General features: G+C 43.0%; 3 protein-coding genes across 3 annotated transcripts in view; 2 read left to right on the forward strand and 1 right to left on the reverse strand.

Annotated features, from left to right (window-relative positions):
• The window catches only part of LOC142196052 (glycerophosphodiester phosphodiesterase domain-containing protein 5-like), a 52,866-nt gene extending 33,888 nt beyond the window's left edge, over window positions 1–18,978 (forward strand). The window contains exons 9-16 of the mRNA XM_075266243.1: window positions 639–721; window positions 6,731–6,881; window positions 8,181–8,402; window positions 9,003–9,160; window positions 12,081–12,228; window positions 14,091–14,173; window positions 16,909–16,988; window positions 17,210–18,978. Of these exons, the coding sequence (XP_075122344.1) occupies window positions 639–721; window positions 6,731–6,881; window positions 8,181–8,402; window positions 9,003–9,160; window positions 12,081–12,228; window positions 14,091–14,173; window positions 16,909–16,988; window positions 17,210–17,313 (1,029 nt within the window). The 3' untranslated portion in view covers window positions 17,314–18,978. The remainder of the gene's footprint in view (window positions 1–638; window positions 722–6,730; window positions 6,882–8,180; window positions 8,403–9,002; window positions 9,161–12,080; window positions 12,229–14,090; window positions 14,174–16,908; window positions 16,989–17,209) is intronic.
• AAMDC (adipogenesis associated Mth938 domain containing) overlaps window positions 1–26,526 on the reverse strand; it is a 215,401-nt gene that overhangs the window by 170,629 nt on the left and 18,246 nt on the right. The window lies entirely within an intron of this gene.
• LOC142194137 (glycerophosphodiester phosphodiesterase domain-containing protein 5-like) overlaps window positions 1–26,526 on the forward strand; it is a 227,434-nt gene that overhangs the window by 70,932 nt on the left and 129,976 nt on the right. The gene's annotated exons all lie outside the window — the stretch shown is intronic.

Here is a 26,526-nt window from a genome sequence, read left to right on the forward strand (position 1 = left end):
AGTCCAAATTTGAGATCTTTGGTTCCAACCACCGTGTCTTTGTGTGACACAGAAAAGGAGAACGGATGGACTCTACATGCCTGGTTCCCACCGTGAAGCATGGAGGCGGAGGTGTGATGGTGTGGGGGGGCCAAGCTGGTGACACTCTTGGGGATTTATTCAAAATTGAAGGCAAACTGAACCAGCATGGCTACCACAGCATCTTGCAGCGGCATGCTATTCCATCCGGTTTGCGTTTAGTTGGACCATAATTTATTTTTTAACAGGACAATGACCCCAAACACCTCCAGGCTGTGTAAGGACTATCTGACCAAGAAGGAGAGTGATGGGGGACTACGCCAGATAACCTGGCCTCCACAGTCACCAGACCTGAACCCAATCCAGATGGTTTGGGGTGAGTTGGACTGCAGAGTGAAGGCAAAAGGACCAACAAGTGCTAAGCATCTCTGGGAACTCCTTCAAGACTGTTGAAAGACCATTCCAGGTGACTACCTCTTGAAGCTCATCAAGAGAATGCCAAGAGTGTACAAAGCAGTAATCAAAGCAAAAGGTGGCTACTTTGAAGAACCGAGAATATATATAATTTATTTAATTTTTATTTATTTTTTTAATAATTCTAATGTTTTATTCCTTCACAGCTTGCACCCGAAAATACCAAAATGTCATATGAGAAAACAATAGAAAATGGCGCCTATGGTCTGGAGAGTGACGTCACAATCAGGTAAAAAGGGTGGAGTGGAAACCTCTTATTTAGTTTCCCTTTTGCGACCCCCCTCTTCCTTGCCCACAGTAAAATTCTGGTCTTGACTAGACTGCATTTTTGGTGGTGACTAGAGATGGGTAAATCTCCCAAAATTTGCTTCGCTTCGAGTTCCGTTGGCTCAGGTCAAACAAGTTTTTGGATAGACTGAAGGTGAAAGTATTTTACTCTGGTGTCTCTCCAGAGAAAAGAAGCCAGGACAATACCCCCAAAACTGACACTAGAAACCTAAAATCTTGCATTTGACAGATTCTCAGAGAAAGGAGCGATCTGATTGGTTGAGATCAGAAACACTGACACAAGTGTTGTGGTTTCAATAACCACTTAAGATAAGAAGGTTTTGGGAGAAGAAGATGGCGGTGGTATGAGAGGAGTTAGTGGAGAGATTGTTACTTCAGATGTTGAGGAGATAAAAGTTATACACAGCGGCGGCTCCAGTGGTCAGATCTGTGGCGGTGTCAGATTTATCTGTAATGAGCTGATGGGACGGTGTCCAGGATAGAGAAGACGATGTAACAACAACCCCCCCCCCCTTCCCCCCCGAACACCATAATCTCCGTGTGAACTAGGGACAACCTAAGAGCAAGAAGATCTGACTCCGACCATCAAGATTATCTGTAATCTATCTCTATCTGGAGGAAGAATCTAAGAAATAGAAGCAAAACATCAACCTTTATATTCTTGTACATAGGGGGCAGTATTATAGTAGTTATATTCTTGTACATAGGAGGTAGTATTATAGTAGTTATATTCTTGTACATAGGAGCAGTATTATAGTAGTTATATTCTTGTACATAGGAGGTAGTATTATAGTAGTTATATTCTTGTACATAGGAATAGTATTATAGTAGTTATATTCTTGTACATAGGTGTAGTATTATAGTAGTTATATTCTTGTGCATAGGAGTAGTATTATAGTAGTTATATTCTTGTACATAGGAGCAGTATTATAGTAGTTATATTCTTGTACATAGGGGGCAGTATTATAGTAGTTATATTCTTGTACATAGGAGTAGTATTATAGTAGTTATATTCTTATACATAGAAGCAGTATTATAGTAGTTATATTCTTGTACATAGGAGCAGTATTATAGTAGTTATATTCTTGTACATAGGGAGCAGTATTATAGTAGTTATATTCTTGTACATAGAAGGTAGTATTATATTAGTTATATTCTTGTGCATAGGAGTAGTATTATAGTAGTTATATTCTTGTACATAGGGGGCAGTATTATAGTAGTTATATTCTTGTACATAGGAGGTAGTATTATAGTAGTTATATTCTTGTACATAGAAGGTAGTATTATATTAGTTATATTCTTGTACATAGGAGGTAGTATTATAGTAGTTATATTCTTGTACATAGGAGGTAGTATTATAGTAGTTATATTCTTGTACATAGGAGCAGTATTATAGTAGTTATATTCTTGTACATAGGAGCAGTATTATAGTAGTTATATTCTTGTACATAAGAGGTAGTATTATAGTAGCTATATTCTTGTACATAGGAGTAGTATTATAGTAGTTATATTCTTATACATAGAAGCAGTATTATAGTAGTTATATTCTTATACATAGAAGCAGTATTATAGTAGTTATATTCTTACAGACGAAATAAATTGATAGAAGGATCCGCTCTACCAGGAATATTTCTTTAAAAAATAACTTTTAATCCATGATGATTAAAAAACACTCCATAGACAGGAACAATAGTGCAAAAGTAGGAAAAAGTGATTAAAACCGCATAGGTTTCATTGTGGCTCATTGTAACACTGTAAATGCGGTAATATTGTTTTCTTATATATATGGGTGAATATTGTAGTTTTAATTAAATTTAATGAAACTGTTAGTTGAAAGTGTCGTTCATTATAAACATAATGGCAGTTTTGAGGGTTAACGTGTGCTTTGGACTAATTTTGATCAGGTGTTATTGTAAGGTGGATAATCGTGTTCTCAGCCTTTAAAAAGGTTTTGGTCGGTCAGTAGACTCTAGATTGGGCTATGAGTAAGACACAGACGTGTCGAAACATGTAGCCACAATGAAACCTATGCGGTTTTAATCACTTTTTCCTACTTTTGCACTATTGTTCCTGTGTATGGAGTGTTTTTTAATCATCATGGATAGAGATGAGCGAACAGTGTTCTATCGAACACATGTTCGATCGGATATCAGGGTGTTCGCCATGTTCGAATAGAATCGAACACCGCGTGGTAAAGTGCGCCAAAATTCGATTCCCCTCCCACCTTCCCTGGCGCCTTTTTTGCACCAATAACAGCGCAGGGGAGGTGGGACAGGAACTACGACACCGGGGGCATTGAAAAAAATTGGAAAAAGTCATTGGCTGCCGAAATCAGGTGACCTCCATTTTAGACGAATAGTGGATTTCAAATCCGGGTCATATGAGAATGTGAACTTTGTGACTATGAGACAGGGATAGCTGTACAGGCAGGGATAGCTAGGGATAACCTTTATTTAGGGGGGAATGTTATTAAAAATAACTTTTTGGGGCTCTATCGGGTGTGTAATTATGATTTTTGTGAGATAAACTTTTTCCCATAGGGATGCATTGGCCAGCGCTGATTGGCCGAATTCCGTACTCTGGCCAATCAGTGCTGGCCAATGCATTCTATTAGCTTGATGAAGCAGAGTGTGCACAAGGGTTCAAGCGCACCCTCGGCTCTGATGTAGCAGAGCCGAGGCTGCACAAGGGTTCAAGCGCACCCTCGGCTCTGATGTAGGAGAGCCGAGGGTGCACTTGAACCCTTGTGCAGCCTCGGCTCTGCTACATCAGAGCCGAGGGTGCGCTTGAACCCTTGTGCACACTCTGCTTCATCAAGCTAATAGAATGCATTGGCCAGCGCTGATTGGCCAATGCATTCTATTAGCCCGATGAAGTAGAGCTGAATGTGTGTGCTAAGCACACACATTCAGCACTGCTTCATCACGCCAATACAATGCATTGGCCAGCACTGATTGGCCAGAGTACGGAATTCGGCCAATCAGCGCTGGCTCTGCTGGAGGAGGCGGAGTCTAAGGTCGGACCTGAATGGAGACTGGTGTGGAGCGATCTTAGACTCCGCCTCCTCCAGCAGAGCCAGCGCTGATTGGCCGAATTCCGTACTCTGGCCAATCAGCACTGGCTAATGCATTGTATTGGCGTGATGAAGCAGTGCTGAATGTGTGTGCTTAGCACACACATTCAGCTCTACTTCATCGGGCTAATAGAATGCATTGGCCAATCAGCGCTGGCCAATGCATTCTATTAGCGTGAACTGAGTTTGCACAGGGGTTCTAGTGCACCCTCGGCTCTGCTACATCAGATTGCTACATCTGATGTAGCAGTGCCGAGTGTGCATCAGATGTGTAGTTGAGCAAAACTGACTCAGCACTGCTAAGTCTCTGCATTCGCATAGGAATGCATTGGCCAGCCTTCGGCCAATCAGCGCTGGCTCTGCCGGAGGAGGCGGAGTCTAAGGTCGGACCTGAATGGAGACTGGTGTGGAGCGATCTTAGACTCCGCCTCCTCCAGCAGAGCCAGCGCTGATTGGTCGAGTTCCGTACTCTGGCCAATCAGCACTGGCCAATGCATTTCTATGGGGAAAAGTTAGCTTGCGAAAATCGCAAACTGACAGGGATTTCCATGAAATAAAGTGACTTTTATGCCCCCAGACATGCTTCCCCTGCTGTCCCAGTGTCATTCCAGAGTGTTGGTATCATTTCCTGGGGTGTCATAGTGGACTTGGTGACCCTCCAGACACGAATTTGGGTTTCCCCCTTAACGAGTTTATGTTCCCCATAGACTATAATGGGGTTCGAAACCCATTCGAACACTCGAACAGTGAGCGGCTGTTCGAATCGAATTTCGAACCTCGAACATTTTAGTGTTCGCTCATCTCTAATCATGGATTAAAAGTTATTTTTTAAAGAAATATTCCTGCTTAGAGTGGATCCTTCTATCAATTTATTTCGTCTGTACCTATACACAAGCCTTAGTCGGAGGTTTGGATCGTGCACCCAGGTTACTTGAAATTAACAAGCCAAAGGAAGGTGGTGAGCTTTCAGCTTTCTTTTTTCTTCTATATAGTTATATTCTTATACATAGGGGCAGTATTATAGTAGTTATATTCTTGTACATAGGAGTAGTATTATAGTAGTTATATTCTTGTACATAGGAGTAGTATTATAGTAGTTATATTCTTGTACATAGGAGGTAGTATTATAGTAGTTATATTCTTGTACATAGGAGCAGTATTATAGTAGTTATATTCTTGTACATAGGAGTAGTATTAGGCTGCATTCACACAGAGTAACGCCAGGCATCATTTGTGTGTAATTTGTGTGTCTTTTACGGCCGTCATAAAACGTTTACATAGAGTTCTATAGGAAAAGACGTCCGTAATTTACTGCCGTCATTTACGGCCGTCATTACAATTACACACAAATTACACACAAATGACGCCTGGCGTTACTCTGTGTGAATGCAGCCTTATAGTAGTTATATTCTTGTACATAGGAGCAATATTATAGTAGTTATATTCTTGTACATAGGAGCAGTATTATAGTAGTTATATTCTTGTACATAGGAGTAGTATTATAGCAGTTATATTCTTGTACATAGGAGTAGTATTATAGTAGTTATATTCTTGTACATAGGAGTAGTATTATAGCAGTTATATTCTTGTACATAGGAGTAGTATTATAGTAGTTATATTCTTGTACATAGGAGTAGTATTATAGCAGTTATATTCTTGTACATAGGAGTAGTATTATAGTAGTTATATTCTTGTACATAGGAGGTAGTATTATAGTAGTTATATTCTTGTACATAGGAGTAGTATTATAGTAGTTATATTCTTGTACATAGGGGCAGTATTATAGTAGTTATATTCTTGTACATAGGAGCAGTATTATAGTAGTTATATTCTTGTACATAGGGGGTAGTATTATAGTAGTTATATTCTTGTACATAGGAGTAGTATTATAGTAGTTATATTCTTGTACATAGGAGTAGTATTATACTAGTTATATTCTTGTACATAGGAGTAGTATTATAGTAGTTATATTCTTGTACATAGGAGCAGTATTATAGTAGTTATATTCTTGTACATAGGAGTAGTATTATAGTAGTTATATTCTTGTACATAGGAGTAGTATTATAGTAGTTATAGTCTTGTACATAGGAGTAGTATTATAGTAGTTATATTCTTGTACATAGGAGTAGTATTATAGTAGTTATATTCTTGTACATAGGAGTAGTATTATAGTAGTTATATTCTTGTACATAGGAGTATTATTATAGTAGTTATACTCTTGTACATAGGAGGTAGTATTATAGTAGTTATATTCTTGTACATAGGAGTATTATTATAGTAGTTATATTCTTGTACATAGGAGAAGTATTATAGTAGTTATATTCTTGTACATAGGAGCAGTATTATAGTAGTTATATTCTTGTACATAGGAGTAGTATTATAGTAGTTATAGTCTTGTACATAGGAGTAGTATTATAGTAGTTATATTCTTGTACATAGGAGGTAGTATTATAGTAGTTATATTCTTGTACATAGGAGCAGTATTATAGTAGTTATATTCTTGTACATAGGAGCAGTATTATAGTAGTCATTTTCTACTTGATATTATGCAGGGTAAAAAGAATATGAAATCTTCGCTGACTTCACAATTTGTATCTGCAGTACTATTATCAGATCATCATTTAATGTCCTTTGCCATTGATGCTACTTGTGGTCCCACAGCTCAGTTGTATACAATGATGTAACACTTATTTGGGGTGTAGATTTGGACACTGAGATGTTTTTGCAGTGTCACATGTTTCTGACCCAGGATCCCTAACAACCCCTCATTGTCATTGTATGAATGGTTCTGTGTTGCACTTGTGGTGGTTACTCAGTGTGTACGGTCAGCGACTAATCTTATGCCTCCTATAAATGACAGTAATGGTTTCCTTCCAGTTATGACGGCGTCCCCTTTCTTATGCACGACACTACTTTGAAGAGAACGACAAATGTGAAGGACGTGTTTCCCAACTTTACCAATGTTAACGCTGCCTTGTTACCTTGGGATATGCTGGAGACTCTAAATGCCGGCAAGTGGTTCATACAGGTAATACCAATGTCCTGTGTGTACAGCGTCAAGCTCAACTACTGTAGATTAGGATTCAAGGGGTCGGCTGAATTGGGGGGCCCATGTACCCAGAATTCTCAAATCCAACAGATTTGGAATAATGGAATACATAACAGTTGAACTTGTGTGGAACCAGGGAGGGTGAATAAAAAAAAAAGTTTTATCCACCTCTCCTGGGCATCAGTCGGTCCCTTTTGCCTGATGTCATGCACCTCAGAGGCCTGCAATTTGGACACTGGTCCTGTGGAATGCACACAAATTGGTGTGGGACTAATAAGGTGGGACATACACTGTGGGGGACAGTAAAGGGGATAATATACTGTGGGGAGGGGGGCAGTAAAGGGGCCGTTATGCTGTGTGGGGGCCAAATAAGGGTAGTGGAGGGGCGTGGCCTGTGACTTTAGTTGGGGTGGGGGGGTCACATCACGGAACCAAAGATTGCTGAGTCTACATGCTATATACACATGGGTATACAGCTCCCCTGTCACTTCTGGTCTTCCTGTGTCATACCCTTAAGGGGTGGGGCCATATGAACATTATTGTCACATGCTTAACATGCTGGGTCTCCCAAATGTCATTCCCAAAATTGGCAAGTATGGCTATGATAATGGCTAGAGATGAGCGAGTAGTACTCGATTGAGTAGGTATTCGATCGAATACTACAGTATTCGAAATACTCGATCGAGTACCACTCGCTATTCGAATGGAAAAGTTTGCCGCGGAACCAGCATTGATTGGCCGAATGCTATACAGTCGGCCAATCAACGCTGGTTCTTCTCCTACCTTTAGAAGTCTTCTCCGTGCAGCTTCCCCGCGGCGTTTTCCGGCTCTTCATTCACTCTGCCAGGCATCGGGCCTGGGCAGAGCCGACTGCGCATGCCCGCTTTTAGTGCTTGTAGCGCAGACATGCGCAGTCGGCTCTGCCCAGGCCCGATGCCTGGCAGAGTGAATTCAGAGCCGGAAGACGCCGCGGGGAAGCTGCAAGGAGAAGACTTCTCGGAGGATCCAGCCCGACCCTCACTCGTGGACTTGGTAAGTATAATTTGATCGAACGTTGCCTACCCCTGAAACGAGCATTTTCCCCCCATAGACTATAATAGGGTTCGATATTCGAGTAGTCGAATATTGAGGGGCTACTCAAAACGAATATCGAATCTCGAACATTTTCCTGTCCGCTCATCTCTAATAATGGCACCTTATTACACATTAAAGTTTGTTTTGTTTTTTTTCAAAGTTTTACTCACTTAAAGAACTGACACTCCTCTTCCTTCTCCTCAGAAACCGCCATTTTCCGATATGGGGCCCTTGTCCAGTGAAGACCAACAGACGGCTATGAATCAGTCCATTTACAAACTGGTGGATTTCCTAAGACTCGCTGGCCGGGCCAGTAAGCCGGTGATTTTTGATCTCTATCGCCCTCCCCAGGATCATCCCTACCGAGACACTTGGATTAATCGGACGCTGGAAGTCATCAGTGAAGCCGCCATACATCCAAGACTGGTACGTAAAAATCAACAAAAAATCTCTGTATGATGGAGAGGGAGTATGTCCTCTTAAAAGGGAAGTGTCACCAAAGTCCTGCGTGCCCAACTTTGTGTTTGAAAACCAGTTTCGCCACGGAGAGGCAGAAGACGCACACGGGCAGCCACACATTCAAGTGAATGGGTTTGCAAACTGACCGCCGGGTTTCAGTCTCCTGTCCAGTTTCACGGGGCAGAAGATGGAAACCGGACAGATTGGCTAAACCGGAGCCCGGGCGCAGATGTGAACCCGTCCTCACTGAAATGTTGTCGCTTGCTGAATCAGTCTATCTGGGGTGACATACTGGGGTCTGGTGACACACTCCCTTTAAGAAACATGGCCATAGACATAGATATTTGAGTCGATGAAGCCAACTTTGAAAAGTTCAAGTGAAAATATAAAGGTAGGTTGTCAAAATAGCTACATCTAACCTAAGTTTATATGCCACCCCCTGGCCCCATGTAATGTCCATATGGTAGATGTGTCCCAGAGTGTAGGGTATACATGAAAGTATATAATATCTGTCTACATGAAGATATGACCTCTGACTCTTCCTATACCTGGATTATTATTTTTTAGGTTTTATGGCTGTCCAATGATATGAGATCCGTTGTCCAATCCCTGTATCCTGGTTTTCAGCAGACATTGGGTTTCAAAGCAAGTATAGCAGACCTTGTCCTCAATCACATTGTGAAACTGAACCTGCCGTACAGCGAGATGTCCCAGCGAGATATCAGGTAGATGCCACACACTGTGCATTGTATCCTATGGGATGAGGCTCCTACTCCATGTGTATAGAGGAACTCCATTGTAAGAATGCTTTCATTTATAATTCTGGAATGACATCACTGACCCCTGCTGTGACATCACTGACCCCTGCTGTGACATCACTGACCCCTGCTGTGACCTATCATGTATAGGGGTCACTGTTATATAGCAGCAGCCTCCCATATTATACTATGACCCCTAGGCCTAATATCTTCTGGAGCTTAATACACTGCAGTACAGAAGCATTACTGAAATGATGAAACAAATTTAATTAAAATAAAAAATTATATATATAAAAAAAGTTTAATCTCATCTATAATAATCAATGCTGTAATATGTCATCGTTGTTTATCCCAAGAGCTGAACTGTTGTAAATTACAACCTGTCCTGCAAAATACAAGGGTTTGGGGGGGGGAATAGATCAAGACTAGTGTGTTATACATTGGTCTTAATGTCCTCTGTGCCAGCAGAGGGCGCTCTTAATTCATGATGAGTCTGAACCTCCATCGTTGATTTGATAAATCCTCCCGGCGTTCTTGCTCCTAGACACGAATCCACACCAACCCCTTGCTCCCGACATACATTTCTGGCCCTGATGATGGTTATGCACATCTGGCCACACCCACTTTGAGACAAAATTGCGCTATCAATGAAAAAACAGTAGTTAGAACTATTTGTCACAAGTGGTGTTAAACCGCAGATTTACGACTATTATATGCCGCAAAAATGGCGTGGCCACAATGACTAAGTCCCCTTCACTATCCAAAAAGTATTATACAACTACACTAACAACAAATGGAAAAAGTTATGATGGATGGGAAGCGCTAACAAACGAAACAATGTTATTGTTCCTTAAGACTACAATTAGTGATGTCAGTAAGGGGTTAAAGCAACTGAGATTTATGTCATAAATGCAAAATCTACAATAACAAAAGGACATTTTGATGGGAGCTTGCTCCAATCTCAGTGTGACTCTTAAGGAGTTAAGAAGTCAGAATTATTTAAGGTTAGCCGTGTATAAGAAGGAATCTATTTATAAGCCGGATTATTTGTCAGCAGTGACACAATGATAGTGCTGGTTATCCACACACTGCTATACAATCCAGGATCACAGCCCACTGCGCTGTCTAATGGCCCCTTAACAGCAATAGTCGCCCACACACACCCGAGATGTCCATGATCAGAGGAAACCAACCCAGTGTATTGTTATATAAGATCTGTATATACCCTGCACACTGTCACATCACACTGCAGACACCGACCCCTATACATAGTGATATATACAGGAGTGACTATTCTGCAGATATACAAGATATGGGTAGTATATCAGGTTATTAATCCCTTATGTATAAGAATATAACTACTATAATACTACTCCTATGTACAAGAATATAACTACTATAATACTACTCCTATGTACAAGAATATAACTACTATAATACTGCCTCCAATGTACAAGAATATAACTACTATAATACTGCTCCTATGTACAAGAATATAACTACTATAATACTACTCCTATGTACAAGAATATAACTACTATAATACTACTCCTATGTACAAGAATATAACTACTATAATACTGCTCCTATGTACAAGAATATAACTACTATAATACTCCTATGTACAAGAATATAACTACTATAATACTGCTCCTATGTACAAGAATATAACTACTATAATACTACCTCCTATGTACAAGAATATAACTACTATAATACTACTCCTATGTACAAGAATATAACTACTATAATACTACTCCTATGTACAAGAATATAACTACTATAATACTACCTCCTATGTACAAGAATATAACTACTATAATACTACTCCTATGTACAAGAATATAACTACTATAATACTGCTCCTATGTACAAGAATATAACTACTATAATACTGCTCCTATGTACAAGAATATAACTACTATAATACTACCTCCTATGTACAAGAATATAACTACTATAATACTACTCCTATGTACAAGAATATAACTACTATAATACTACCTCCTATGTACAAGAATATAACTACTATAATACTACCTCCTATGTACAAGAATATAACTACTATAATACTACCTCCTATGTACAAGAATATAACTACTATAATACTACTCCTATGTACAAGAATATAACTACTATAATACTACCTCCTATATACAAGAATATAACTACTATAATACTGCTCCTATGTACAAGAATATAACTACAATAGAAAAGAACGCGTCAGATGGATAGCGGTTTTTAATTTCACTTTGTCCGGTGTGTTTTTGTCTTCACCATGTATTTTTGCTACTAATTGTGTTCCTCAGCTAGAGGTGACGAAGAGCAAATCATTTTAATGTCATGAAATAAGAGTTTTTATCATGATGAGTTGCTGACCCTTCAATCAAACCTCTGGTTTAAGCAGAAGAAGAATATAACTACTATAATACTACCTCCTATGTACAAGAATATAACTACTATAATACTGCGCCTATGTACAAGAATATAACTACTATAATACTACTCCTATGTACAAGAATATAACTACTATAATACTACCTCCTATGTACAAGAATATAACTACTATAATACTACTCCTATGTACAAGAATATAACTACTATAATACTCCTCCTATGTACAAGAATATAACTACGCACATGGAGTTTATGTGTGTGCATTTTAGCATAATACACGTGTAAAAATACCAGTTCCATTGACTTCAATGGAATTTTTTACACGCGTAAAATCGCGTCGTGGTTTTTGACTTGTCGCGCACGTAAACTTCGTGTGCACGAGTCCTAATACTACTTCCTATGGATAGCATTATATATACATATGTCCATGATATATGTTCTTTCTGTGTCTTCCTATAACTGATCTCCGGGGTTATTTTTGTACTTGTAGTGCCTACGCTGCGGCTAATATCACCACTAACCTGTATGTGATCAGTGAGCCTTGGCTCTTCTCCTTGGCCTGGTGCTCTGGAGCTCATTCCGTCACTACAAATAACATACCGCTGCTGAAGAAGATGAAGGAGCCCATGTTCCTCTTGGTAATATATTTTGAATGTACAGTGATAGTTACATGTGCAATAACTATATACAGCACTATACACTACAGTTCTATTATATTCTATACATAGAACACTACAACCCCCAACATGGCCTGATCAGTAAATGACAATAACACTATACAGTGTTGGCCAAAAGTATTGGCACCCCTGCAATTCTGTCAGATAATACTCGTGTTCTTCCAGATAATGATTGCAATCACAAATTCTTTGGTATTATCTTCATTTAATTTGTCTTCAATGGAAAACCACAAAAAGAATTGTCAAAGCCAAATTGGATATAATTCCACAGCAAACATAAAAAGGGGGTGGACAAAAGTATTGGCACTGTTTGAAAAATCATGTGATGCTTCTCTAATTTGTGTAATTAACAGCACCTTTTACTTACCTGAGGCAGCTAACAGGTGGTGGCAATAACTAAATCACACTTGCAGCCAGTTGAAATGGATTAAAGTTGACTCCACCTCTGTCCTGTGTCCTTGTGTGACCACATTGAGCATGGAGAAAAGAAAGAAGACCAAAGAACTGTCTGAGGACTTGAGAAGCAAAATTGTGAGGAAGCATGAGCAATCTCCAGGCTACAAGTCCATCTCCAAAGACCTGAATGTTCCTGTGTCTACCGTGCGCAGTGTCATGAAGAAGTGTAAAGCCCATGGCACTGTGGCTAACCTCCCTAGATGTGGACGCAAAAGAAACATTGACGAGAGATTTCACCGCAAGATTGTGCGGATGGCGGATAAAGAACCTCGACTAACATCCAAACAAGTCCAAGCTGCCCTGCAGTCCGAGGGTACAACAGTGTCACCCCGTACTATCCAGTGTCAGCGTCTGAATGAGAAGGGACTGTACGGTAGGAGACCCAGGAAGACCCCACTTCTTACCCACAGACAGAAGCCAGGCTGGAGTTTGCCAAAACTTACCTGAGAAAGCCAAAACCGTTCTGGAAGAATGTTCTCTGGTCAGAGGAGACAAAAGTAGGAAAAGGCCTCAACATAGAGATTACAGGAAAAAAAGAGGCCTCCAAAGAGAAGAAGACGCCCCCTACAGTCAGACATGGCGGAGGTCCCTGATGGTTTGGGGTTGCTTTGCTGCCTCTGGCACTGGACTGCTTGGCCGTGTGCATGGCATTATGAAGTCTGAAGACGACCAACACATTGTGCAGCATCATGTAGGGCCCAGTGTGAGAAAGCCGGGTCTCCTTCAGAGGTCAGGGCTCTTCCAGCAGGACAAGGACCCAAAACACACTTCAGGTCAGCACTAGAAAATGGTGGTGAGAGAAAGCCCTGGAGACTTGTAAAGTGGCAGCAATGAGTCCAGCCCTGAATCCCATAGAACACCTGTGGGGGAGGGGGAGAGATCTCTTGGTGGCAGTTTGGAGAAGGCCCCCTTCACATGTCAGGGGGGACCGCGAGCAGTTTGCCAAAGAAGAAGGGTCTAAGATTCCAGCAGAGCCTTGTAAGAAACTCATTGCTGGTTAGCGGAAGCGGTTGTGCGCAGTTATTGTGTCTAAAGGTTGTGCTACCAAGTATTAGGCTGAGGGCGCCAATACTTCTGTCCGCACCAGTTTCTGGAGTTTTGTGTAAAATAATCAATGATGTGACCTTTTTTTTCATTCTCTTTGGTAATATCTTCATTTATTTTGCTTGCAATGAAAAAACACAAAAGAGTTTGTGCTTGTAATCATTATCTGGGGGACACCGAGGATTATCTGACAGGACTGCAGGGGGGCGATATGTTTGGCCAGCACTGTACACTGTCACACTCTATACATAGACTATTATATGATTCCTCCTTCCTGTATACTCTCACCAGGTCACATGATCGCTCACTATATTGTCTTTCAGACCCCCGCTGAGTACAATCTGATGTGGATTCTCTCAGATATAGTCTCTCTCTTCCTGATCATTCTCATCTTTGTGCTGCACTGGTAAGTTTGACTTGTCCTACATCCCTACATATCCATACGTCCCCTGTGAGGTGTGGATAACTGATATATTTCCCAATCAATGCCAACCTTACCCCATTCTCACCATGCCTGTATCTGCAACCATAAAGGGGGACTCCACACTCTCCTATGACACAGGAGTGAAGCAACTCCACTTCCACCCAAATAGCTGCCACCACTTTACAGTAGGTTAGACCCCGATCTAAATAGACCTTGCACAACCAAAGAGGTAACAAGTCAAAGTGCTACTTACTCTCTTTGGAATTGTGGAATGTTTTGAGCCAAGGACAACCATATTACATTTTAGATATAATATACAGACAAGGTACAGCGCTTAACAAAAGAAGATGTAACAAGAAAAGACCTAGACACGCAAAGAAGATAAAATCAGAAAAAAATAAAACCGACCTTTTCCAAGCCTGGCTGGGAACTTCAGCAGGAATAATGGGACAGACCTTTAGGTGGGCTTCATTTCCAAAATATCTGAAAAAGGGGGAAGTCAGGATCTATGAGTCAAAGATCCCAACAGCCTTCCTGGAACCTTCCATCTGTCACGGGGGCCGGTGCAAAAAGAGATGATTTATTTTGGGACTATGCCATAACCCTTGGTGTGTACCACATGTAAGTAAGATATGCCGGTCAAGTGATGCCAAACGCTCTTACAAGTCCAGGCATACCAAACATGGAGATTATATTATACATATAGGTTCACCTAGGGATCTAGGCTAGCGGAGGACGTTCTTCCCTCTTTTTTGTGGGGATCTAGGCTAGTGGATGTTCTTTCCTCTTCTTGTGAGGATCTAGGCTAGTGGAGGATGTTCTTCCTTCTTCTTGTGGGGAACTAGGCTAGTGGAGGATGTTCTTCCTTCTTGTGGGGATCTAGACTAGTGGAGGACGTTCTTCCTTCTTCTTGTGGGGATCTAGGCTAGTGGAGGACGTTCTTCCTTCTTCTTGTGGGGATCTAGGCTAGTGGAGGACGTTCTTCCCTCTTCTTGTGGGGAACTAGGCTAGTGGAGGATGTTCTTCCTTCTTGTGGGGATCTAGACTAGTGGAGGACGTTCTTCCCTCTTCTTGTGGGGATCTAGGCTAGTGGAGGACGTTCTTCCTTCTTCTTGTGGGGATCTAGGCTAGTGGAGGACGTTCTTCCCTCTTCTTGTGGGGATCTAGGCTAGTGGAGGACGTTCTTCCCTATTCTTTTGAGGATCTAGGCTAGTGGAGGACGTTCTTCCTTCTTGTGAGGATCTAGGCTCGTGGAGGATGTTCTTCCTTCTTGTGGGGATCTAGACTAGTGGAGGACGTTCTTCCCTCTTCTTGTGGGGATCTAGGCTAGTGGAGGACGTTCTTCCTTCTTCTTGTGGGGATCTAGGCTAGTGGAGGACGTTCTTCCCTCTTCTTGTGGGGATCTAGGCTAGTGGAGGACGTTCTTCCCTCTTCTTGTGGGGATCTAGGCTAGTGGAGGATGTTCTTCCTTCTTGTGGGGATCTAGACTAGTGGAGGACGTTCTTCCCTCTTCTTGTGGGGATCTAGGCTAGTGGAGGACGTTCTTCCTTCTTCTTGTGGGGATCTAGGCTAGTGGAGGACGTTCTTCCCTCTTCTTGTGGGGATCTAGGCTAGTGGAGGACGTTCTTCCCTATTCTTTTGAGGATCTAGGCTAGTGGAGGACGTTCTTCCTTCTTGTGAGGATCTAGGCTCGTGGAGGATGTTCTTCCTTCTTGTGGGGATCTAGACTAGTGGAGGACGTTCTTCCCTCTTCTTGTGGGGATCTAGGCTAGTGGAGGACGTTCTTCCTTCTTCTTGTGGGGATCTAGGCTAGTGGAGGACGTTCTTCCCTCTTCTTGTGGGGATCTAGGCTAGTGGAGGACGTTCTTCCCTATTCTTTTGAGGATCTAGGCTAGTGGAGGACATTCTTCCTTCTTCTTATGAGGATCTAGGCTAGTGGAGGATGTTCTTCCTTCTTCTTGTGGGGATCTAGGCTAGTGGAGGATGTTCTTCCTTCTTCTTGTGGGAATCTAGGCTAGTGGAGGACGTTCTTCCCTCTTCTTGTGGGGATCTAGGCTAGTGGAGGATGTTCTTCCTTCTTCTTGTGGGAATCTAGGCTAGTGGAGGACGTTCTTCCCTCTTCTTGTGGGGATCTAGGCTAGTGGAGGACGTTCTTCCCTATTCTTTTGAGGATCTAAGCTAGTGGAGGACGTTCTTCCTTCTTGTGAGGATCTAGGCTCGTGGAGGACGTTCTTCCCTCTTCTTGTAGGGATCTAGGCTAGTGGAGGACGTTCTTCCCTATTCTTTTGAGGATCTAGGCTAGTGGAGGACGTTCTTCCTTCTTGTGAGGATCTAGGCTCGTGGAGGACGTTCTTCCTTCTTGTGGGGATCTAGGCTAGTGGAGGACGTTCTTCCTTCTTGTGAGGATCTAGGCTCGTGGAGGACGTTCTTCCCTCTTCTTGTAGGGATCTAGGCTAGCGGAGGACGTTCTTCCTTCTTCTTGTGGGGATCTAGGCTAGTGGAGGATGTTCTTCCTTCTTCTTGTGGGAATCTAGGCTAGTGGAGGACGTTCTTCCTTCTTCTTGTGAGGATCTAGGCTAGTGGAGGACGTTGTTCCCTCTTCTTATGGAGATCTATGGTAGTGGAGGAGGTAGTAACTTTTTCCCTGGTGAGTTATTGTAGTAGAGGGATTGACAGATCTTGTTATAATTCTGATCTCTGTATTTTGTATATTTTAGGTGGAGAGAGAGGGGCTTCTCCTGCTGTCCGGAAAGTAATGTGGTTCACGATAGCGGATTGTACAACACATTTAAGACTGGTAAGTCATCCAGTGAGACGGTCAAACGGTGCACTGTCCCTTTAAATGCCGTTATCGTAACGAGTGCTATATTGCCACCTAGTGGCGAGATGTGATATGGTACTTTGATAATCTCTAGACTAAATCCAGAGTGACCACCTAGAGTTAATCTCGGTACTACAAAGTCCTGCTGTTCTCCTCTACCCTCCCCGCCACATTACAGCACTATTTTATTCCTACAGAGATGGACATGTCGATATCTGAGGACAGCTACTGCAGGAGTCCACCGACCACCCCGAGTGCCAGGCCCAGTGGTGAAGACCTTGGCACCGTAGTGATCACCTGAACGAGAGAGAACGTCAGTTCAACCGAAGACTCTGCACTGACTGTTCATGCCCAGGTCCATACAGAGGGTCTTCTCCACCTGCCTGACCATGGACCAGAGCCATCCTGCTGCCTGAAGTGGAGGGTGAACTGGTACCCACCTCCCATAACTGAGGGAGAGGTATAGTGTTGTGACCCTTCAATACTATGGCCCTTCCTTGTTACGGTGCCCACATCATCATCACCCCATAGTTTCAGACTCTTTATGATGCTTGCACTGTGGGCACCATAACAATCCCCGCAGTGTCACATTTGTGGCGCCCATAGTACCAGTGATATTTTATGGCCCACCCTCTTCCAGTGCTCACCCATCACTAGAGATGGGCACAAGAGAATAGGACTGATGCTACTTCTCAGTGCTGCCCCTGCAGGCAAGGAAGTGCCTAGCAATATATGAAGCTCTACAGTGGGTCATCTCCTTCACCGGATGTGTTTGCGGGTACAGCTGGGGTCCTATAAGGACAATGTACAACATGAGACCCCACTGTTCTCCCCAAATCTGGAGCCACTGATGATGTCATTATTTTCTGATGGACTAGATCTGATACCAGATGCATGAAGTCCTTATACAACCTAGGAAGTGGATCCGTGCTCATGACCTCTAACACCATTGCGCGGTCTTCAGACTGACTACATATGGCGTCTCATGATGTGTTATCAATCAGCTCAGAAAACTGCGCCCCTGGGGGTCAAAGAGGGTAAATTGGGGCCTCTTCACAACTTTTACATACTGATGACTAATCCCAGCTGTGCCCCCTTCCAGAATAATGGGGTATCTGCAGGAGGCCTCGTGTCCCAGCACACCATACCCCATAGTTCTTACTGTCCTGGGAGCCTCCATTACTGACAATTAAACCAAGCCTGAGGCTGCACTACTGAGACATCCTGTTCTATCCTGGAGTGGATACAAATCGCTACACTAGGTCTCCATGATAACGCCGTACTGCATTGAAGGGGTCATGTGGTCACTAAAACCAGTAGTGTTGCTGTTGCCACCCATATTCTTATTGTTGGTATTTGCACAATTTTTTTTTCCCCCTCATCAGAACGTCTGTAGTGCAGCCTCAGGCTTTGAGGCCTAGAGTACAGAAGGCTTAGAGTTGCTTTCTACTCCTCTACGTATGTAGCTGTGTGTGTATAGCACCCGATAATTTACAAAGCTTGTTTGTCCGTCTGTCTGAACATGCTGGGATTTGTAGTTCCACAGGAGCCGGTGAGGTTCAGTTTACTAGAGATGGAGATACGTGATTCCGGTTTGCCGGCCCTGGGTCTCCTGGTTTTATATCTCATTCTTATGTAGACGGGAGACTTGTATCTTGTCAGGTTGTGTAGCATTTATATCTCTGCGGGGGAGGGGAGATTTAAAGCGACAGGCACATGGACTTTTTTTATATATATATAAATATTTAATATTCCGATTTTCATTTTATTTTAGTAAAATTATAATATTTGAGGTGACAAAGCTGCTGCTTAGAGCAATAATGGACCTTACTGTGCGGTGTAATGTGATGTCATGACAGTCTGTCCAGCCGGAGAGATCAGACCTGTTTGCTGCTGTATTCATGAGAATAAAAGGATTTTTGTTTTTATACAAAAGTTGCACTAGGGGGTGCTTACTGTGATTAATATGGGAGGAAAATATCATATTGTTACATCAGAAAGAGCATGTCCAGTTACTAGAAGAGGCGGAGACAGTGCTGCGACCTGTGATTGGCTGAGCAGGTACTTCCTGTGTGCTGAAATGAGAGCAGGAAGTAGAGACCAGCGGGTAAACTGGTAAGTGTTAGAACTGGAGTGGCAGAAAATGAGTACCAGCAGAATAGTGAGCGCAGCTCTGGAGTATAATACAGGATAAGTAATGTAATGTATGTACACAGTGACTGCACCAGCAGAATAGTGAGTGCAGCTCTGGAGTATAATACAGAAAAAGTAATGCTCACCTAATACACAGTGACAAAATTAAATAACAAAATTTTATATAACTAATTTTTTTTTTTAGATATATTTATTATAGAGTCTCGCAGCCTGGGATAAGGTGAGGAAAAAAAAACACTGACTCTGATTTCGTCTAATGGTCAATGCCTAGGACACCCTTTTAGTACTTTGCATGCTTCTTGAAATATTTGGTGGAAAAAAAAAAAAAATATATATATATACACACACTGTCAGAATTGTTGCCACACACTATCATAATTAAGTAGTATGTTCATTAAAAAGGAGGAGAGTGAGGGGAAAAAAAAACTTGTGCAAATACTAACAATAAGAATATGGGTGGCAACAGCAACACTACTGGTTTTAGTGGCATTGCCAGTGGTTGCAAAATGTTGTCCTTGCTGAAAATTAAGATTCCATGTTTTAATACTTAGCTCACTCATCTCACAAGAGGGTATTGCACAGGAGGGTATTGCATTGATCTTCAGACAAGCTTGTGGGGCAGGGCTTGTTTGGAAAGTCAACCGTGTCTCCTTCACATTCTTCACTGATACAGATGGCTGTAGTGATATTGCACAATCTATTTCTCCTAGTCAGAGCAGTCTTCCTCCTCTTTTTGATAAGACCCATCAGTATTGTGTGTAAGCAGAGGAGGGAGGTATGCCTTGGTGATGGTGGAGGTAGTAGTGGCAGAGGGTTTGGTACTACTACTGGTAGGGGAGTTAGGGGGATATCTGGAGTCTGTGTGAAGGAATTGCTATGATATGGCAGAAAAAAAGTGGAGATAATGATTCTTTTGTGCATATGACCTGGCATCCAGGCCAAGGTGACGTCAGATGAAGAGGGTGGTGTCAGTAACTAGTCCAGTCATTGCAGCGGACAAGCATCCAAAAAACCAGCCCAGGGAAACTTGTGGGATTGGTGATGGTAGCAGACACATTTCCGCTATTGCTGGTTGTGTCGGAGGCAACTACATGATGTCATCTTATTTGTGAGAATTTTTTTTCTACATTTTCAGACAATAACTCTATGGTGCTGTGAAGATCTGCAAGCAGAAACTAAGCCATGCAAAAATAAATGTAGGAATGACATCTCTACCTGCTCGCATGAAAAGGCATCACCATCTTATTTGGCAAAATAGATTTAGCAGTGACACTGGCAAGGAACGTGAGCGAGACTGTCTTACTGCTTCTCCCACTGAGATACACCTAGCACATAGCCATTGTTATCACCATAGTTTCTCTTTCTCCTCTTCCAAACCAACATCCGTCCTCTATAAGGGAATGTGTGTCCAGGAAACCTCAATATGCGCTCCGTCAACCAGCGGCTCTGGTTAGTTAGTGTTAGTGTTGTTAGTGGCGCAGTCACTGCTCTACCACTTAGTGGATTCCATGCCTTATCTGTGATGATCCAACTCGATGGACCTCCATCTTAAACATACTAGAGCCTCTGCGCGAGCAGCAGGAGGTGGTGAATGATTACTGCATGTAGCAAATCAGAGACATTGTGGTATTTCAAGATATGTCATTGCAGGCTCATGAAGGAAGTGTGACGCTTTCTCAAGCCCTTTGAAGAAGCTACAAATTTGTCAGAAAGCCCACTGCAGCATCAGCGACATAATGTCTTTATTATATATAGAAAACACACTCCTGCAACGGAGGACGGAAGAAGAAGAACAGCATCCATCTCTTAGTCAATGACATCATCTTGGGTATAAGAATGGCCCTATCTAACCCTGAAATAATTGTACATTACCGGATGTATACAGGGTCAGGGGATAATCCTACACATCAGGGAGAGTGTGTGCCTACATAGGCGCACGGAGACTTACAAGTCATTCCTGCTCCGCTAGGGATTCTAGGTAAAAAATTCTATTCTAAAGTCTATTCTCCAGGATGTAATTGGGAGAACAGTACCTCTGTATGGTGTCCTCTAGAGGGCAGCATCCTTAACATCATGCATGACTCAGTTAATAAGCCTACTAACATGATGCGGGATTTATTGCCAAATTAGTATTTCTACCCCAAAAGGAACAGATTCCCAGCTATGAACAGCGCTGTTTCGGTCTTTTGGACCTCCTCAGCATAGCGCAGGACTACTGATTTGGCAGAGTGAGAGACTATAGACCAGGGCCAGGGGACAATCGTACACATTAGGGAGAGTGTGTGCCTACATAGGCGTACGGAGACTTACAAGTCATTCCTGCTCCGCTAGGGATTCTGGGTAATAAATATGCAAATCTATTCTCCAGGATGTAATTAGGAGAACAGTGCCTCTGTATGCTGCCCTCTAGGCTTATTAACTGAGTCATGCATGATGTTAAGGGGGCTGTCCTCTAGAGGGCAGCATACAGAGGCACTGGTCTCCTAATTACATCCTGGAGAATAGATTTGCATAATTTTTACCTGGATGTATACAGTCTCTTAGCTCTCTGCGGTGCTCTCTCGGTGCAGGCCTGGGTCCAGGAACTCAGCAGACTCTGTCTTGCTTCCGCCTTGGGTGAAGGTCTGAATGCGATGATGGCGGTCGCTCGGAGATGTCGAAGGCACAGTCCGTCCGTAAGAGGCTGCCTCAGGTTCCGGACCAAAAACTGGGTAGTTGTGACTGAAAGCTGTTGCACTGCACTGGCATCCAGCCGCGCACTCCAATCCGGATTAGGCCCAATGAGTGGGCCTAGTCGGTCGGAGGGAGTGTCTTCAGGACGAATCGCGAGGCGACTCGGCCTGAAGAATGAGCAGCTCGCTTCTTTTTTCTGGGAGCCTGAAGAAAATCGGCTCCCGGACAAAAATCCTGAGCGGATCCCATTGATTTCAATGGGAGCCTTCTTTTTGGTTAGGATTTTGAGGCGGATACGGCCTCAAAATCCTGACCAAAAAACTCCATGTAATCTTACCCTTAATGGTGAAAACTTTTGTACATTGTATAGTATAAGGCTTCATTCTCACAACCGCACATTTTATCTGCAGTTGCAGACCCATACGTTTCGATGGACCCATTCATAGTCGTAGTTTTTCGTTTTGTTTTTTGTGTCTCCGGGCTGAATTGAAGAGTCGTAGAGTATGGAGCAGGTTCTATACCTACCCTGTACCAGTCCTATATGTGCCCTGTCCTATACCTGTCTGTACCTGCTGCTTTGTAACTCATTTTCAATGTAGGGGCCAGTGACAACCAGGGATACCAATCTATGTGTCATCCGTGCTGCTTTTTACTGACCCATAGACTGCACATGGTTAGGCGGTCTTATATTGTTGCACAGGATGGTGGTGGGTACGCTACAGACCATTATATTTATAATAGGTAACTATATGTGCTATTACGGACAATTATATTACAGTGTTATGTGGGTTCTATATTATATGACGATACTGTTTTAGCCATCTTGTACCACCAAGGGCACATGTAAGATAATGTGTGATATGTTTTTGCATTGGGGCCCATGAGCTTCACATTATATCTATGGGATTATCGGTATCGGTTTCTCCTGCATTGTATACAGCGGTCTGTATCTTTGTAATGTCATGGAAGCTATGTGACCTATAAAGAAATCTCTGGAATTTAGTGTAAAATAACAGGTTCACTAGAATCTACGTTATTACTGCTCAGCCACATGATGATATATGTGATTGTTACATTTTTTTTTCTTATTTATTGATGTTTTTCTCTACCTGACATGTGGGAGGGGCATAAAAACCAGATCACAAGCAAAGGGGGTTTTTTTTGTTTCTCAAAAATCAGATCTTGTGATGTGGGATTTTTTTAAGGTAATTTTTATTGAAATTTTACAAATGTTTCAAAACGATGTAAAAGTGATAAACTGCAGTAAGCGGAGCAATACTTTCCTGAATAAGAAAAGAACACAAAGATACGAAATGCACAAGACGAAGGACGGAACAGGGATCAGCAAGATTAAACATAGGGAGGGTGGGGGAGATCGGATCCTGGAGGATACAGTATGTAACACAGGGGGACCAAATAGACTGGGAGGCCTCCATCTTATTATTAAGAGGTACTCCAGACTCCTGACATCCTTGATATGGGCCACTAGCTCGGGACCACTGGGAGTTGGACACTTCTCCAGTGGAGAGCCATCGGTGTCTTAGCCGAAGAGAAAATATATAGAAATAACTTAGACGTCTTCTTACCAAGGAGCCGTGGCAGCAGGTTAAGAAGGTAAACTAATGGATGTAGTGCGGGGGTGGGCAATTAATTTTCCCATGGGGCCACATGAGAAATTGTAACGGTTCTAGAGGGCCATGTGCACAGCAGCAAATTTAGCTCCACCCACTTCTCCACTGACTCCGCCCATTCTCAATCATTTTTCCATGTGCCCCACAAAATAAAATCCTCCTACAGTCACCCGTACATAATATGTCCCCGCATTATAACGTTTCCCTCCAAATGTCCCACAGTATTACCGTATTTTTCGGACTATAAGACGCACTTTTTTTCCCCCAAATTTGGGGGGAAAAGAAGGGTGCATCTTATAGTCTGAATGTGGCGCCTGGCACCCGCTGTACTAGAGAGACGGAAGCCGGAAAGGGATAGACGCCGGGGCCTGAGACATCGCTGCCCTGCCCTGCATGAAGCCAGCAGCAGGAGGAGTGATGCTATTCTGCTCCTCCGTCTCCCCGCCGCTGGCTTCATTCAGGGCAGGGCAGCGATGTCTCAGGCCCCGGCGTCTATCCCTCCCCGGCATCCGCCTCTCTAGTACAGCGGATGCCGGGTCAGTATCGGTGGGCAGGCCGGCTCCTGCGCGGCGATATCGCAGGAGCCGACCTGTTCGGGTGACAGCCGGGAGCCTAATGAGGCTCCGAGGCCTGTCACTGCTGTATTAGTATTGCGGCTGGTCTCTATGACCAGCCGTAATACTAATAGACAGAATGTCCCATAGACGGCAATACAGTTGTATTGCCGTCTATGGGACTTGCAATCAAGTGACCGCAGGTTCAAGCCCCCGGGGGGGAATAAAATAGTAAAAAAAAAAAAAAAAAGCTTTAAAAATATAAATAAAAGTTCTAAATCACCTCCTGTCCCTAGAAAAAAAAATAAAAAATATATATATATCATAAACCACCGGGTTTTTTTTTCAATAAAAGGTGATCTAAGCAATAGATATTCCCCAAAATGATATAACTAAAAAGTACAGCTGGCCCCGCAAAAAAAACCACTCTATGCATCCCCGTACAGCTGCAGGGTCACCTGTCAATGTGGCCTTGCAGCTGTTGCAAAACTACAACTCCCATATATTAAATATTTTACCATTTTTTGCTTCAAAATTTTTTTTCCCTATTTTCCTCCTCTAAAACCTAGGTGCGTCTTATAGTCCGAAAAAATACGGTAAGTCCCTCTCCTGGTGCCCCAGTATAAACTAGAAGATACTAGAGGGGACATTAAACAATGAGGATAGTTGGAGAGGGACATTAAACTGGGGACAACTAGAGGCAGACATGTCCCCCTCCAGCTACCCCCCATGATATAATATCCTCCTCCAGCTGTCCCAGTTTAATGTCCCCTCTCCATGTACATTCATTTTAACTGCCCCCCCTACATCTGCCCCTAGTCCCCCCCCCCGATTGCTCACACATGCTGTCTCTTCTCTCTATCATCCAGCAGCCTCCATTGCCGGCAGCTTGCAGAAAGCACACAGTCCCATGTGGCTCCACCCACTAATGAGTCATAGCCTATCCTGGTGATAGGCTGTGATGACATAATCACAGGTCCTTGAAAAAACTTCAACTAGCTATGCGGGCTGGATAGAAGTAGTCAGAGGGCCGGATGTGGCCCCGGGCTGGACATTGCCCAGATCTGATCTAGTGGGACTCCTTGGAGAAAGAGTACGTCAGGCATGGCCTTTGATCTTCCTCCAAGATGGGTGGAGCAGGGGACCTCTACATAATATGTGGTATATAGTACCCCTCTCCGAAGGCATCTCCAACAAAAAGAGGAAAGACTCGGCAATTATGGCTAACCTATGACCCACATAGGTAATTCACTAAGACATTTTGGGTGACACGCTTCGGCAGCTACTTATTGTGTTGTTGCAATAAGCAGCTGCTGATATCTTTTACTCACCCTCACCCTCCGCTGCCTCCTATAGGCGGCGCTACACTGATGTCACAACGCTGAAGAACGCTGGGACGCTACGTAAAGCAGAGGGTGTCCTGGACTGGAGCGTGGACAGGTGAGTATAAAGGATCGGCCACTACTCTGAGTCGGGGTGGGGAAATAACAATGGGTCATATACTGTGGGTGGGCTCTAAAAAAATGGTTGTGGGGGGTATAAAAGGTGTCATAAACTTGGATTGATGTACTGTGGGGGGCAGAAAATGGGGTCACCATGTAAGGGCTAAAAAAAGGGGGGGGGGGGTTATATACTATGTGTTTGCCCAGAAAAAGTTGGTCGTATACGGTGTGATGGGCCAGGAAAAGGGGGTCCACATGGAACAGACCTTGCCTGCTCCAAAGGGTACCATAGCTGCAGTCAGCCCCTCCGGGAGGAGAGGATTGAAAAGAAAGGAGACCATAGAGGAATTTTGTGAAGCCAGCGGGAAAATTTTAAGACAAATAAACCAAATAGCTCTAATGAAACAGATAGGACCTAAGAGGGCAGCAGCAGGTAGGGGAGGAGGTGCGTCACCAAGGAAGACATTGGGATAGATTTGAGTCAACCAAAGCTTTTTGATTTCCACCCATTTAGTCTAAGACTTTGAGGCTCCCCAAAATGGGCTATAGCGTGTGATGTAGCATTCATTAGAGATGTTTCCTATTCACTGACCTGCCAGCTATCTCCACTTGTCACAAACTTCCTTGTTCTAAGAATCCTCATTTTAACCCTCCAGCACTTTTGCTACAGGTCTAGGCCAAGATCTGAGCGCTGTTCACTATCGCGTGTCTCGGTGGCTCGTAGAGTAGTAGTAAACTGGGATGACACTGAGAGGTATGCAGAGGTGAATTCTATAGAGATCAATCAATTCAATAGGAAGAATGCTGTATAATGATATATTCTGTACCACAAGGGAAAATTGGACATCACAATCCACGTCTAGCCCATTTGTCTGCAGGCAGAAAACAGCGACACGAATCGTCAGGTGTTTGCACGACATTGGGCAACGAGCCAGACTTTTACTCCATATCTCACCATCCACTACAGCGTGGAACTACCATCATTTTATAGACACCCATCTTGGCAATCTCATACATACATTTGACTTGCAACTATTTAGCATATGATTAGTTATGCAGA

This window comes from Leptodactylus fuscus, chromosome 2 (genome assembly GCF_031893055.1).
Source record: "Leptodactylus fuscus isolate aLepFus1 chromosome 2, aLepFus1.hap2, whole genome shotgun sequence".
In the NCBI taxonomy this organism is placed as follows: Eukaryota; Metazoa; Chordata; class Amphibia; order Anura; family Leptodactylidae; genus Leptodactylus; species Leptodactylus fuscus.